Here is a 15,157-nt window from a genome sequence, read left to right as displayed (position 1 = left end):
ATAATCTAATTCTAACCCGAACGAAAAGATAAGACAGTTAAACCTAACTTGGAATAGATGCGAACCCATGAGAACCGACCTTATTAAATGTATACATTTTAAATTCATTTACCAAATTTATACCTAGTTCGAGCAAATATATAATGAATTTGATTGAACTTGAATCAGTAGAATTTGTCCTAAATCCACCTTTAACTGGGAATAAGCCCAAACATCTTTCTTCAAAAGTTCACTGAGTTTATTGCTTAACGGTCACTGAACTATTGAAAATAAGTGAACTTTTGCATTACAAAACAAAAGGTCACTCAAGCTGAAAAATGAACCGTCCACATCAGCAATAACAACAACAACAACGTAAAAGGTAGAATTCGATGTGGGTTTTGGAAAAGGCGAGTGTGGAGAGCTTTACCCCACCTCAGAAAGGTAGAGAGGCAATTTCGAAAAGACGCCGGTACCAAGAGAGAAAACAAGACAAAAAGTCAGATAGGGACAAGCATATCAAAAACAATATGAAAATGAGGAATAACAAAAGCGAGAAAGTCATGATAGAACAGTCTGGAAAGAAAGCAGCATTTTGTAAAGTAATATCTACCGAAAATATGGCTTAAATTGGTAAAGTAATTGTGTAGATGAAATGACAATAGTTAAGCGATTTTTTTGTTACAAAATAAAATTGAGTGACTTTCTGAGATAATTATAGTTAGTTGAGTGATTTTATGTTGTAAAATAAAGTTAAATGACTTCTTGATATAAAAACTGTCGATTAAATAACCATCTGAGAAATTAACTCTAAATTATATGCTCTATTCATTTTATAACATTTTTTTTTTAATTTGTTGACTATGATATGCATAACATTTTAACATTCTTTAAGAATTTTAAAACTCAGGATGTTAATTTGTTCATTAACTATCACTAGTTCAATTTGTTTGTCTTACTTTTATTTTTAGTCCGTTTAAAAAAAAAAAATATCTCTTTTTTTTTACCTCTTTTTAATTTAAACTTTCCATATGACAAATTTTGATATATTTTACATATCTTTAATTTAAGACCTCAAGATTTAAAAGTGTTCTTTATTTTTTATAAACTCCATAGCCAAATCAAAACCGGATAATCAACTTGAAAAGGAAGAAGTACTGTGCTGAAAGACTAATAACTTCCATAAATATATCTGACGATCGGGTTACTTGAATAATATCTCGCCTTCATCAGATAGCCAACAAAAGTGATGGGCCGTTCTAAATAATTGGGCCGCAAAAGAAAGCTATTGTAAACAAGAGAAAGCCCGATTTCCATAGTTCACTAATGGACCTAACGGGATTTGTCCAGAAAGTTCTCGACATCTGCTTCTGGATTATCTTTATCGGTTAGAAATATCTCAGATAGAAGTATCGAGAAAGTGCTAAACACTCCTCTAAGAAGCTATAAATATCTACCCGGTTCTCATCTTTAAATCAGCAAAACCGAAAGCAAACAGATATCCAAGTCCAAGAATCCAAGCAAACACAGAATATTCTCAAAAAGGTCACTGAAAATGTCGCTAATTCCAAGGATCTTCGGCGATCGACGAAGCAACAGCATGTTCGATCCATTCTCAATGGACGTATTTGATCCTTTCAGGGAATTAGGCTTTCCAGGTTCCAATTCGCGAGAAACCTCTGCATTTGCTAACACACGTGTCGACTGGAAGGAAACTCCAGAGGCTCATGTGTTCAAGGCCGATCTTCCAGGGCTTAAGAAGGAAGAAGTGAAAGTGGAGATTGAAGACGATAGGGTTCTTCAGATTAGCGGAGAGAGGAATGTGGAGAAAGAAGATAAGAATGATACGTGGCACCGTGTGGAACGCAGTAGTGGTAAATTTATGAGAAGATTTAGACTTCCAGAGAATGCTAAGATGGAGCAAGTTAAGGCTAATATGGAGAATGGAGTGCTTACTGTTACTGTTCCTAAAGAAGAAGTGAAGAAGCCTGATGTTAAGTCTATTCAAATCACCGGTTAGACGCTTTGGCTGAAAATGAACTTATGTTAGTATGTAGATATAGTAAGTATTCTATGGATTGTGCGGGAAAGTTAAAATAGAGATATTAAGGTGTTTGTTTTTGTAAGATTTGGAGTTCTTGGTGTCTCTGTCTTTTGCTGAGTCGTCTTCCTGTTTGGCTATTACCTGTTCGATGTATTTCCCCATGTGAAAAATGTAGTAGTAAGTAATATTTAAGGTGTCATTCTCCTATCGGTGTCATTCTCCTATCTCTTTAAATATCTTATGCTACCTTTCCTCCGTTATTTCCCATTTTCTGCTTAACCAGACACAAAAATAAGAAATAAGAGAACATTGCCAGATCTGGGGAAGGGTTATTAACAGCAATATTCAACCTGCTAAAGCAAGCTTCAGCTTGTATCTTGTTGAAATTATTGGGTTTTGCAATATGTGGAAGAACTTAAAATTAAACAACCAAATGAGTTAGAGCTAACAAACCCAGCATATTCTCCATTACTCCCAAGGAGTATTTGATTGGCAAAGATATTTTCAGTTGGTATACCGAGTATTGATGCCACAGGTTTTAAGAAAGAACAATGGTTAGGAAATATATCGATAATACACCAAATTGCAGGATAAGCACAATTAAAAGGTTATAGGATGGGGAGATAGGATGATGACTAATCAAACTACAGTCATCAAAACACATTTTTCACCCAAATAATAGAAGCTAATAATTGGCTAACTAGCAGAATTTTAAAGTATAATTGGAATCGAACAAAGTGACACCCAAATCTTTCATCAAATTAAAGGTAGCTATTTTTCTCCAAAGGAATCTATTCTTACATATGACATCTGGTATAGGAAGAAAAGAGAAATTAGGATGGTTTGAAGGATTAAGAGAATTGAATTTGGTGTGAGCAATTGTGATAGAAAATCCCTTTGAGTGAAGAAGTAAGGCTAATTCTAGCATTGGATTTATGTGACCTTGGAATGGACATGGGACTAGTACAATTCTCCCTGACCATTGTTTTTGCACTTCCATTTCTCTTTTCAACTTAGATATGGCTTTATGTTTAGCTAGTATTGAACTATATATTCTCTAATCTTTGGCAAGAAATCATGAGTGTGATTTTCAATCAAATTTTTCCGGTTTTTATATTGAGTGGGGAAAGTTCTTGGAAACTTCAATGGAGCTGAATGAGGAATTCAAATTCCATAAAATGTTTATACAACATATATTATTTTTGTTTGATAGTTACAACTTACCACCACCACTAGCTAATGGGTGAAGACTTTCTATCATTCTATGTTATATGAAATGACAAATTGGGTTAAAAATCTTGAATCAGTCAGAAATAATAGGATCTGCAGAAAATAGTAGACTAAGAAAACTATAGTAGCTGATTTATTATACTGCAAGATCCAAATCCTCTATTTTTACCAAGTTGATTAAGAGAAACTTCTTGCTCTGGTTGAGCTTTAATTTTGTAAATCAATTGACGGTTTTAGAAATCTTATAAATAAAAGTATTTGTACTTGTTAAAATTGATGAACTTCATTATTTCTGAATCATCAAGCTAATAATTTGTTCCTAAGCTGTTATAGTCCTAAATGGCTGATGCCTTGATGGACGTAAGACTTCCAAATTCGTATTTGTATTAAGCATAATTAATGTTTGTTTTTAAAGACAATGTTCAGACCTTTCTCATGGCAAGTCAGCCTCTAAACGCTCAGAGGCAACCGTGGTGGAGTAATCATCTAATGCACACTTACACCTTGGAAAATTTGCTTCACATAGTTAATGAACGTCTCAGGCATGCTTTACGCTTTGAAATATACGCTTTATTTCATAACATTTACGCTCTATTTCATAACTTTTCTTTCTAAGTACTTGACTATGATTTGTCTAACATTTTACATTCCTAAGATTTTCTTAACTTAGGATGTTAATTTGTTCATAGATTATTACTATGCTGGAAGACTAATAACTTCCATAAATATATCTGATGATTGTGTTACGTGAATAGTATCTCATCTTCCTCGGATAACCATAACCAATAAAAGTGATGGGCCGTTGAAAAGAACAAAATGAAGAAATTGTACTGTCTTCCTTTAAATGGGTTGGTCCCTGATTTTTAGCCTTCAAAACTGAACTAATGTCACGCAGAAAATAAGTATTTTAAGGGCGAGTTACCTAACTTGTGAAATATTATGATGTAAAAATATAAATTTATGTCCTGCGAAAAAAGTGTTTGACTTAGGGGGCTAAAAATTAAAGAGCAGCACAAATTAGGGCCAAAAATTGCAAATCACCCAAACAAAATCCCTAGAGAGTTAAGACGACTGGTAAAATTGGGCCACAAATCAAAACCCAATTTCCATAGTTCACTTGTGTGATTTGTAATTGGCCTAGCGGGAATGCGGGATTTGTCCAGAAAGTTCTGGACATCTGCTTCTGGAATATCTTTATCGATTAGATAGAAGTATCCAGAACGTGCTAAACACTCCTCTACGAAGCTATAAATACCTACCAGGCCTTCTTCTTTAAATCAGCAAAATTGAAAGCAAACAGACATACGATCATCCAAGCAAACACAGAAAATTCTCAAAAGCTCACTGAAAAATGTCACTGATTCCAAGAATCTTCGGCGATCGACGAAGCAACAGCATGTTCGATCCATTCTCAATGGACGTATTTGATCCTTTCAGGGAATTAGGCTTTCCAGGTTCCAATTCACGAGAAACCTCTGCATTTGCTAACACACGTGTCGACTGGAAGGAAACTCCAGAGGCTCATGTGTTCAAGGCCGATCTTCCAGGGCTTAAGAAGGAAGAAGTGAAAGTGGAGATTGAAGACGATAGGGTTCTTCAGATTAGCGGAGAGAGGAATGTTGAGAAAGAAGATAAGAATAATACGTGGCACCGTGTGGAACGCAGTAGTGGTAAATTTATGAGAAGATTTAGACTTCCAGAGAATGCTAAGATGGAGCAAGTTAAGGCTAATATGGAGAATGGAGTGCTTACTGTTACTGTTCCTAAAGAAGAAGCGAAGAAACCTGATGTCAAGTCTATTCAAATCACCGGTTAGACGCTTTGGCTGAAAGTGGACTTATGTTTGTATGTAGATATAGTAAGTATTCTATGGATTGTACGGGAAAGCTAAAATAGAGATATTAAGGTGTGTGGTGTTGTAAGATTTGAAGTTTTTGGTGTCTCTGTCTTTTGCTGAGTCAGTCTTCCTGTTTGGCTATTACCTGGTCGATGTATTTTCCCTTTGAACTCTATATGTAAAAATTGTAGTAGTAAGTAATATTTAAGGTGTCATTCTCCTATCTCTTTAATATCTTATGTTACCTTTCCTCCTTTATTTCCCATTTTCTGCTTAACCAGACACAAAAATAAGAAAAAAGAGAACACCGCCAGAAGGTGGGAAGGGTTATAAACAGCAATATTCAACTTGCTAATGCAAGCTTCAGCTTGAATCTTGTTGAAATTATTGGGTTTTGCAATATGTGGAAGAACTTAAAATTAAACAACCAAATGAGTTAGAAGTAAGAATTGATAAGCCTCACAACGTCTCGAACTATTCGAGTAAGCTGTACAGAACGGATAACTCTGTTGTGCATTTTAAGAGTGAATGTGAAAGTTTCGAGATTATGCAGGCTAGTACTGGATTTCATTTCTTTTGATAGCCTCGTATTGATAGAAGATGTCGAAACGAAAGGAAAACACTTAATTTGATGCAAGTGTCCTATAATTTCAGTTTTCAGTTTTGGCTTTGTCGGATCTCAGCTACGCACCAACTCTTGATCTTTCAACCAAACATTTGCAACATATCACGCAATAGAATCCGTATGCCTTTTTTTGTGATACTCATTTCTTTGCAAAACAAGAATACTGCTTTTTTTTAAAAAATTCTAAGAGGATAAAATAGGAAATACATTGAAAATTTTCATTGAGATTGAGTATCTGATGAATGGCACCGCTGACTTCCGGCATGTTAATTATCTGCTAATGAAAAATACGAAAACAAAAGAAATGGTTTGGGTACGACGGATCAATTTTGATAGAAAGTGGGGCAAATGCAGAAAGACATATGTTTTTGTTCATTGCAGAAAGAGTCAAAACAGAAGTAGAAGCAGTGTTCCCTGCGATTGTGTCTTGTTCTGATATTGTTGCTTTAGCTGCTAGGGATGTTGTTGTTTTGGTAAATATTTGATTATTTTATTTTTATTTTTTGATTGTCTCATCAGTTATGTTTGTTTATTTATTTCTTTTGAACTGTCTCACAGTTATATTTCTGTTCGTTAACTACACTGTTGAATTGTTTCAATTGAGAACCAAAAAAACAAAATTGTGGTTTCTTTTTAATTTTTTATATATCATGTTAAATTGGTGGCAAACAGGCAAATAGACGTTCATATCATATTAGGTAGAAACAGGAAGAAGAGATGGAGTGATGCCGGAAGTCAGCGATGCCATATTGCCATACATCAGATACTCAATCTGAATGAATATTTTCAATGTATTTCCTATTTTACCCTTTTAAATTTATTTAAAAAGAGTAGTTTTCTTGTTTTGCAAAGAAATGAGTAGGTTAGGATGCAAATCATTAAAATAAATAGATTAGGGTGCAAATCACAAAAGATGGCATACGTTAGAGGTGCAAAATGCAACGGACTCCACGCAATACAATCGAAAACACGAAAGGGACAAGATTGTTATGCTAAAGAGCAAAGATAGCTTCTCTCCGAAAGCGCGCCTCGTTCATTCTAGTTGCAACAGTCCAATAATTATTCCAGAAAATGCACAGTACAAGTGACAATGCAGAATAAGCGCTAAGCTCCCAATCATTTTGCTCTTTTCTAAGATCCAATATATTTGCGCTTATCTTACAAAGTTTAATAGCCAAATAAGTGACATCAAGAATCGAAGTACAAGGCTAGCTAAGCCCCGAAAAAATAATATTGATGAAAGAGCGAAGCGTAGGACATTACACCAATGAATTAATCAAGTCCTTAAAATTAAACACCAGCCAATCCGCTTTAGCTGCAACTGGTTCTCTTAGTTGAACTCCTCCATAGCAAACAAATAAGTCTGCACCACCTGGCATACGAGCCTGCAATAAAAATTGGAGACAAGGACAAAAGTTGTCTTAAGAGATATCATACCGAGTCTGCAAACAGTTCATAGAATAATGTATAAACAAGAGCAAACAGGTTTGACCTCTAAGCAACTAAAGAGACATGACATCTCTTTCTTTTATCAGCGTTCAACCAATTGATGTGTTTCCACATATAATTGGAATTCTTTTAATTTCTCAATATGTATCTTCAATTTTTGGGAACTTATAAAATCCACTCGCTTTCTAGAATGGACTACTACTACTTAATTTTTCGGGAATCCTTCATCACAATGGGCTTTTTCAATCTCTTAGATTTGGTGTCGGAGCAAGTCAGAAAGATTAATAAACAGACCATTAGATTTAGTTTGTTCTTAAAAGTCACAAGATGATCATCTTAGGATGTCCTTTGAACATTTTCGAAATTCAAACAACTTAACAAGGTTTGCAACAAAAGAACAAGAAAAAAAAAAAAAACTGAAAAACAGAGTCGCAGACTTTGTATGTGCAGATTTTCAAACAAACGCCACATTTATCACCCGCTTTTTCTTTTCATATATGCGGCAGGAACTCGGAACAGGTGGTTAAACGGAGGACAAGGATATTGGTTACTTACCTCAAGATCAGTAGCACCATCACCGATCATGACCAGTGACTTGTATCCATGAGCCTGAAATATTGCTTAGCTTTATGAGCATCTTCAAGAAGTTTTGTCAAAATAAACAACCAAATTCACCAGCAGTCCAAACCAACCTTTCTTAATTGTTGAACTGCAGTAGCTTTCCCTCCCTTCCTTGAAGTTGGCTCATTTTTATCAAACCCAGCATATTCTCCATTACTCCCAAAATGTATTTGATTGGCAAAGATATTTTCAAGCGGTATACCAAGGATCGATGCAACAGGCTTTATGAAAGAGTTATAGTCAGAAAGCAAGTTAGATAATACACCAAATTGCAGGATCAACACAATTAAAAGGTGACGTATAGGAAAGGGAAAAAGGGAGATATGATGATGACTAAGCGAACTACACTCATCAAGACACATTTTTCACCTAAATAACTGAAGCAAATATTGGTAACTAGCAGAATTTTTAAAGTATAATTGGACACTATGATAAACTAAACCAAGTGGCCACCCAAAATCTTTCATCATATTAAAGGTAAGCCATCTTTCCTCAAAAGGAATCTATTCTTACGTTGACAACATTTTAACTGCCACCCTTCCCCGGATTCACCAGAAATGTTGCTGCAGTACCGCACTGCACCCATATCAGATCTTCCAAAAATGACTACTTTTAGAGGATCCGACATGCACCAGACGGCATTTTTAAAGACTCCGAACAACATAGCTTTCCCAGTAAAGCATATTGCAAATTAAAAATTTGGAGATTACTTACAGTACCCAAGAATAGAAGAATTTCCAGAATGAAGCTCGACGCCCGCCCGGAATAGTTCAAAACTTCTTAATATTTTAGGAGGGGTGTACAAGTTACAACACCTTATCCTTGATATGTTTATATGGATACAAGATAGACAAATAAAACTAACCGTAAACTGAATGTTTGAAAAAGGGATGTACATTGATCATTTGACGAAACCCTCCAGACACGAGATAAACATCTTTATTTGTATCCTTCAGCTTCTTGACCAATAGATCAATGCCAGGAGAAAGTCTGCACCAATTAAAACCAGAAAAGATTTCAGCAACCTCAGCGAATAAAGTAAACAATCAGATAGCCTCAAAATGAACACCAGACTAAAGTTGATTTGATGGATTAGGCCAGATACCTTTGAATCCTTTCCCAAAAAAAAAATGTCTTTTCAGTGAAAATTTATGAACTCGCTGGACTTTCCTTTAGCATTTGCTATATGATGAAATCATAGTATACCAAGTAGAGAGACGAAGGTTTGCAAACTGAACATGCTGAAAGTTGATTCACAAAACTGTATGTTTTTGTTATTCTTTCAAACTAACAGATGGTTGAAGGAATACAAGTGATGAAGTTTGGAGGAACCAATCAACTGCAACATTTATTTGCTATTGACTTTGGCATACAATTTAGTCTTTTGAGACGAGTTCCTTCATCTGTGGTATACTAAGGCCAAGCTTTTATATTACAAAGGCTGAATCTAGGCTTGAGCTTATCTTGCTTCTTATCACAGACTTACAGTTCAAACTGCCTCTGACCCTTTTCTCAATAATTTCCTAAATTGATGAAAGGTTAAGTGGCTCTTCTCTTCAAGCCATCTCTTTTCCTTTCTAATGCCATAGTGAAGAAAGAGCTGGCAGGGACATCGGCCTCTCCTAAAATTTGCTAATCGCTTAAAGATCCTGAAAAGACCGAGGTGGTTGAGTGTTTGATACAGTGATACTACTACCAGTGTTGTCTAAACCGTACTCTTATGGTAAGTTGATAACTACTGAAGAAGGCTAAAGCCTACAACTTATCAAGGCTAGAAAGGAACCATTAGCATTTTAAATCATGCAATCCACATGTATTGGTTGCTTCATAGAAATTATCAATTGCTAGTTTTTGTGCCAATTAACATGTCTGCAACATACCCAGTATATCCCCAGAAGTGGCCAATTAACATGTCTGCAATTAGTCTCAAATTGCTGAATCATGAACCCAAACAGGTATAACATCTGAACATCAACACAGAAAGGTTTTTAAGAAATCAATGGGAAAAAAATTTGACAAGTGACAACCACCATATAGCATGCCCAGACAAAAGTGTTAAAATAACTAAGTTGGCAGCTATGATCAAGGCCCCTAATTAAGGGGCAATAGCAGATAATAGTTCATAACTATCAAGTAAATCACACTCAAATGTAACTGTAAGAGAATCAGATTCATCTCTCTAAATAACCTCGTTTTGCCGACGTAGTATAAAATTCAAGTGACTCGATACTTCTTTGTCTTTTGGCTTAGTAAATAATGATAATAACAATGGCAATGCAAAGGTGATAAAAGACACATTGTTACCGTGGAGGTCTCTTAAGAAAATCTTGGAGTTGTTTCAATGAAGGGTTAATAAGAGATAGACGAGCTGCCAATGCTTCTTCAAAAGGGACAGACCCATTCATTGCCCTGTCAAAGACAAGATAAATGGGATATGAAATCCTAACGCATTTAACATTAGATTAGAACGATTATTTGCCACATTAAAAAAGGAAACTAACCTAGCAGTCCATTCCGCTACAGCCTTTCCAGCACCACAAAACTCTGCAAATTCATCAATGCCCTCATCTACGCAAACAGTGCTATCCACATCAAAGCATACGGCATCCGCATTTTGCCAAATATCAAGAACCTCTAACATAATTCAAAAAACCTTCAGCCAACCACAGAATTACAATCAATTCTATCTATAACAGAACCAATCCCATATTTCATCTTACAAGCATCAATCAATCAACTTCGTCAAAATCCCAAACTAGTTGGGGTCAGCTACATTAACGGTGTGTCTGGTATCATTTTTCCATGTTTGGTAGGTCAAAATTTTTGAAAATATTTTCTCTAGGAAAACAAATTCCTTAAAGTAAGGAAAATGATTTCCCTATTAAAAGTAGGGAAAACAAGTTCCATAGTGTCATTCCACATTGATTGTCTCCTTCTAACCCTCCTACACGTTGCATCCCCACCGTCCCCACACCCCTACCCCACCACACATCCTCCATAGTATTTGCCTAGATTATACAAATGTTTTTTGGACAATATTGTTTGCTTACTTACCAAACACAAGAAATAAGTAAGAAGCTCACTAATTTTCCAAGAAAATATTTTCTGTGAAAAACATTCTCCTTCTTACCGAACACACCTTAGTTCTCTATATGAGTTGTGCATTACTCGGGTTCATTTCATTATACAAGCATGATTAGATATATTCAAAAAATAACAAACCCATAACAAAATACGACAGATGTTATAGGTCTGAAAACAAGAATCAATTTTTCACTTACATACATATTAGCCCTATCAAGGACGATCACAGATCCTGATATTTACCTTTAGATGGTAACGTGTTGTCAATAGGGGTTACCGCAGAAGCTTCAAGGGGCTGAACTGAAGCAACAAATGAATTAAACAACTTGGAATTTCTCACCATTCCAATTGGTTGAACAGAAACTCTTGAACTAGTATTGTTTGGAGAGAATGTAGGCATTAGTACCGAGCTTTGCTTTCTAGATACAGCACCAACAGAATTCGCCTGAAAACTCATCAACCCCTCCATTTTAATCTTCCCGTTGATGGGTGTCGTTAAAAATAAACCTTTCTGCTTAAAATTTAAGTTGTCTTTGCAAAAAATGATTCTGTGTTTGAGAAGATGGCACCTAACTGAGTACCGGTTGGTGCAGTTGGTGGGAATACAGTGTAATCCTAATTTATTTGGGCCCGACCTTTTAAAGAAGAAAGTGCCTACTCAATTTGAAGTTGATGCTTATGGGCTACGCCCATGGGACTATTTGGGCAATTTGCATGATTATCCTTTTTCTGGGGTGGTCTTTAATTTTTGTACCTCGCTAAAATCCTTTGGTTCTTGATTCAAATCTCCGCTCAATAAAAAAATTTTAAAAAAATTTCAAGGTCGAGTTTGGATTCGCAAGGCAAATTTTGACTATCTTTAGGCAGAGTTTGATTACAAACTCTACTTAAGGTAGAGTTTTGCCTTCAGGCATAAGGCAAACTCTACCTTAAGGCGGAGTTTTGCCTTCAGGCATAAGGCAAAACTCTGACTTAAGGTAGAGATTTGCATTAAGATAATTTTTTTTTTTTTACTCAGTTGGAATTTTGCAAGACTCTGCCTTAAGGCCTGACTTTAACCCGAACAGGCCTAATTTTGCTATGAAACTCTGTCTTGCGATTTTTTTTTTTTTTTTTTTTTACTGAGCGCGGCTCGAACCCCAAACCTCATCATATTAGGCGAAGTAAAAAATTAAAGACCAGCAATTTGAGGGGCAAAATTAAAGACCAGTGCATTTGAAGGGCAATCCGCACAAAAAAAGTATCTACGGCAGGTAAATGTGATTTGTTAGTTATTGGGACAATTAAGGCCCATGTCCATTCGGCCATCTAAGTCACCATGTTTAGCTCAACTATCCACTTCTTACCCAATTTAACACAAGCGGCTATAAAATCTATAATTAACGCTCTTTAATTCATAAACGGTAAGTAGAAAAGATCGTAAGTCTACAGCGGTGAGTAAGAACTGGCCGTCGTTGGGATTAATATTTCAATTCAAAGGCAGCAGGTTTTCGAAATAGAGTATCCTAAAGCTAGTTCTTTCTGTCCGCCTTCCCTCCTTGTTATTTTTTCTTGGATATATTTTCTGTGTTATTATATTTTGTCGGTTTTTTCCTCTTCTTCTTACAAAACAAGACTCGTAACAAGACTCGTTCTGATAATCTTCCTCAAACAAAGACGTGACTTTAAACATGACTTTCTAAGCAACAAAATTTGCAGATCTGAACTTTCACGGGAAGCTTAAAAATATCAATGGAGTTCTTTAGGTTTTGACCTAATCGTTCTCTTTTTGGCTTCAAATTTCCGACTTTGGTTCGTCCAAAAAATATTATCATCTTTAACCATCATCCAATTAATATCCTAACACATACCTCAGAAATAGTGTGAATATATTGTTTAAACATAGTTGTATACTGTATATACAAGGTTATACAAAGTAGATACAACACATATACATATATGTAATGTATAAGTAATGTATGATAATGTATAAACGTGTATATGTAATGTACAAATAATGCATCATAATGTATAAAAATGTATACGTAACATATACACACACACTTATCAAAGTGTATACCCACTTTTATACATCTCTAAGGTAGATTGGGGAAGAATTTTTAAAAAAATAATATTGAAAGAAATCTGGCTTCGTGAATTTCAGTGTGAACATAGTTTGCCTGATGTTATGCAGATGTAAAAAAGTATTGGGCTATAGTTATTGTAAACTCTTTGTTTGGGCTGTACAAATGGGTAAGTATCCCTTTGTTATTTTCGTAATTTGGGTTTCCTTGTCAAAAGATATACGTGATTTGTCATTTTGTCGGGAGATATGTGCAAATGGGATCATTTCAAACTTGCTGTGTAACTTCTGTCCTTGTTCGGCTATATTGTGCAGAAGTAGACGGACGGAACATAACTTGTGTAAAATTATGCGCCCCCTCGCCCCCTCCCCCACCCCCACCCCACACACACAATGGAAAAGTTATGCCATTTTTTGTATAATCGTGATATTCGGTTCAACTTATGCACACCTCAAATTATTTTTATGAAGTATTTATTAACTTTCACTAATACAGGTATCGAGCAATTTTGTTCATCAAGGCTTGGACACCATGTTTCTTTGAATGGCAAACCGTGCAATTATTTCTTTACGAGTATTTGCTACGTTGGGTTTTCTTTTCAAGAAGATTCATGTGATTTGTTGGGAGATTTGTGCAAATAGAATTATTTTCCTTGGTTTTATTTTTGTGCACATTTTTTTTTTATAATCTTAATATCGTGTCCGGCTTTTGTACGGGCGGATTGTGTTTCAAGGGGGTTCGGCGGAAAATTACACTATTTATACATGATTAAAATTATTTTTTATGTATATATAGTAGATGTTGAACCCCCTTGGGCTTCTTCGAATGTTTATTTCTTCATCTTTTGAATCACATTATCGCGAATCCTGGCTCTGCCACAGCTTGTGTACACCTCAGCTATTTGCACGGGGATGTTACCTACCACCAATAGAGGTATCTAGCAACTCCATTCACCAAAACTTGGACATATCGAAAGAAATCACTTAATATTTTTTCTTCTCTACTGAAATTTGAACGTGAGAGCTTGTGATTCTTAATCCACTTTATTAACTACTATCACACCTCGTCTTATATCAATAAAAGTTTCTAATATTGGGGCAAAATTTAAACACCAGTCCTCAAAGTATCTCATTTGTGCATTTTTAAAAAAGCTCGTAATAATGATCAGTATCTTAGAATAAAAAATTATAGTGGCAGAAAAGGTTATTCTAGAATTATGTTTTAGTTTGGAAAAAAATAAAATTGTATGATAAACTCATTTTCTAGTATTTGGTTAACAAAAACTCAATTTCTATCAAAAAGAAGAAAAACAACCTTTCACACATGTGTGGACAACATTTTCCTTTGCCTACATTTTAACTCTTACTCTGTATTAATTACTCGGGAAAATACATAAATATCCCCTCAACGTATACTCAGATTAATTATGCTGCACCCACCTTTGCGGGTGACCTATTACCCCTCCGGCCTTATTTTTTCTGTATTTTTGTACCATTTATTACATGGGCGTGTCAACGCGAAGCAGCAGCGCGTGAGGGTATTTTTTAACATGGCCACGTCAGCGCCATGTCAGAATTTTTTTAAATTTTAGTCTTTTCCTTATTTTTTAACATGACATTTTACTGTTCATCTTCTTCGTCTAGCAACTGCTTAAAATCCAACCAAATACACCTCAAATCTCAACCAAACAGCCCCAAATTTCAGGTTTCGAACTCCTCTCGACGTTTCAGTTCTTTTGAGATATTACCCATTCAAATCGGAGTTCGTTTGTGGCAACCCGAAACTTCGAACTCGAAGCTTCAATGGAGCTCGTCAATGGCGGACTGCTTTGCTTTGAATTTTTCACCTTTCCATGGTTATTACGTTCTCTAGCTTCGACGTCCTTCTCCAATAGGTTCAATCCAACAAAGGAATCCAAAAAACACTAGCTCACCTTTCCGACTTCTTCAAAATTTCAACAATGGAGGTTTTCAAAACTTTTATCACTTCCAAGCCTCTCTAATCAGTCAATAAAATGAGTTTTAGCTCCAATCTATTATGACAAGCTGATTTTAACAACACATGGGCAACACCCAGATTTCAATCCGCAGCTTTCGGACAATGAAGAAACCAGCAATGGTGGTTCACGTTTTCAAGCCCACATTCATTTTTCAAATCTCAAAGTTCACTTAGGTTCAGCTCAAATTCATACTTCAAACAATAACTCCCAATTTAAACCACAAAAA

At 35.5% G+C, this 15,157-nt stretch overlaps 3 protein-coding genes across 3 annotated transcripts; 2 read left to right on the top strand and 1 right to left on the bottom strand.

Annotated features, from left to right (window-relative positions):
* The first annotated feature begins 1,421 nt into the window (after positions 1–1,421).
* On the top strand, positions 1,422–2,230 carry LOC132052880 (17.7 kDa class I heat shock protein-like). The gene has a single exon (XM_059444586.1). It carries the CDS (start codon positions 1,535–1,537, stop codon positions 1,997–1,999), a length of 465 nt encoding a protein of 154 aa, XP_059300569.1. The 5' UTR covers positions 1,422–1,534; the 3' UTR covers positions 2,000–2,230.
* Positions 2,231–4,500: 2,270 nt separating this feature from the next.
* Positions 4,501–5,322, top strand: LOC132052878 (17.7 kDa class I heat shock protein-like). Its single transcript, XM_059444585.1, has one exon. It carries the CDS (start codon positions 4,605–4,607, stop codon positions 5,067–5,069), a length of 465 nt encoding a protein of 154 aa, XP_059300568.1. The 5' UTR covers positions 4,501–4,604; the 3' UTR covers positions 5,070–5,322.
* Positions 5,323–6,686: 1,364 nt separating this feature from the next.
* LOC132052877 (phosphoserine phosphatase, chloroplastic) lies at positions 6,687–11,491 on the bottom strand. The gene is made up of 7 exons (XM_059444584.1): positions 11,113–11,491; positions 10,287–10,419; positions 10,090–10,194; positions 8,682–8,775; positions 7,857–8,006; positions 7,720–7,773; positions 6,687–7,100 (listed from the first exon to the last, which is right to left on the bottom strand). Exons 1-7 carry the CDS (start codon positions 11,336–11,338, stop codon positions 6,975–6,977), a joined length of 888 nt encoding a protein of 295 aa, XP_059300567.1. The 5' UTR covers positions 11,339–11,491; the 3' UTR covers positions 6,687–6,974.
* Positions 11,492–15,157: the final 3,666 nt, after the last annotated feature.

The sequence above is a fragment of the Lycium ferocissimum genome, chromosome 4 (assembly GCF_029784015.1).
Source record: "Lycium ferocissimum isolate CSIRO_LF1 chromosome 4, AGI_CSIRO_Lferr_CH_V1, whole genome shotgun sequence".
In the NCBI taxonomy this organism is placed as follows: Eukaryota; Viridiplantae; Streptophyta; class Magnoliopsida; order Solanales; family Solanaceae; genus Lycium; species Lycium ferocissimum.
This window is presented reverse-complemented; position numbering and strand designations above follow the sequence as displayed.

Excerpts from the sequence above, each read along its gene's own strand:
- LOC132052880 (XM_059444586.1), top strand. The coding sequence starts at position 1,535 with ATGTCGCTAATTCCAAGGATCTTCGGCGATCGACGAAGCAACAGCATG.
- LOC132052878 (XM_059444585.1), top strand. The coding sequence starts at position 4,605 with ATGTCACTGATTCCAAGAATCTTCGGCGATCGACGAAGCAACAGCATG.
- LOC132052877 (XM_059444584.1), bottom strand. The coding sequence starts at position 11,338 with ATGGAGGGGTTGATGAGTTTTCAGGCGAATTCTGTTGGTGCTGTATCT. Across the intron at positions 8,776-10,089 it reads TTTCTTAAGAGACCTCCACG|ACTTTCTCCTGGCATTGATC; the intron begins GTAACAATGTGT and ends TAATTGGTGCAG. Across the intron at positions 7,101-7,719 it reads ATGGTGCTACTGATCTTGAG|GCTCGTATGCCAGGTGGTGC; the intron begins GTAAGTAACCAA and ends TTTTTATTGCAG.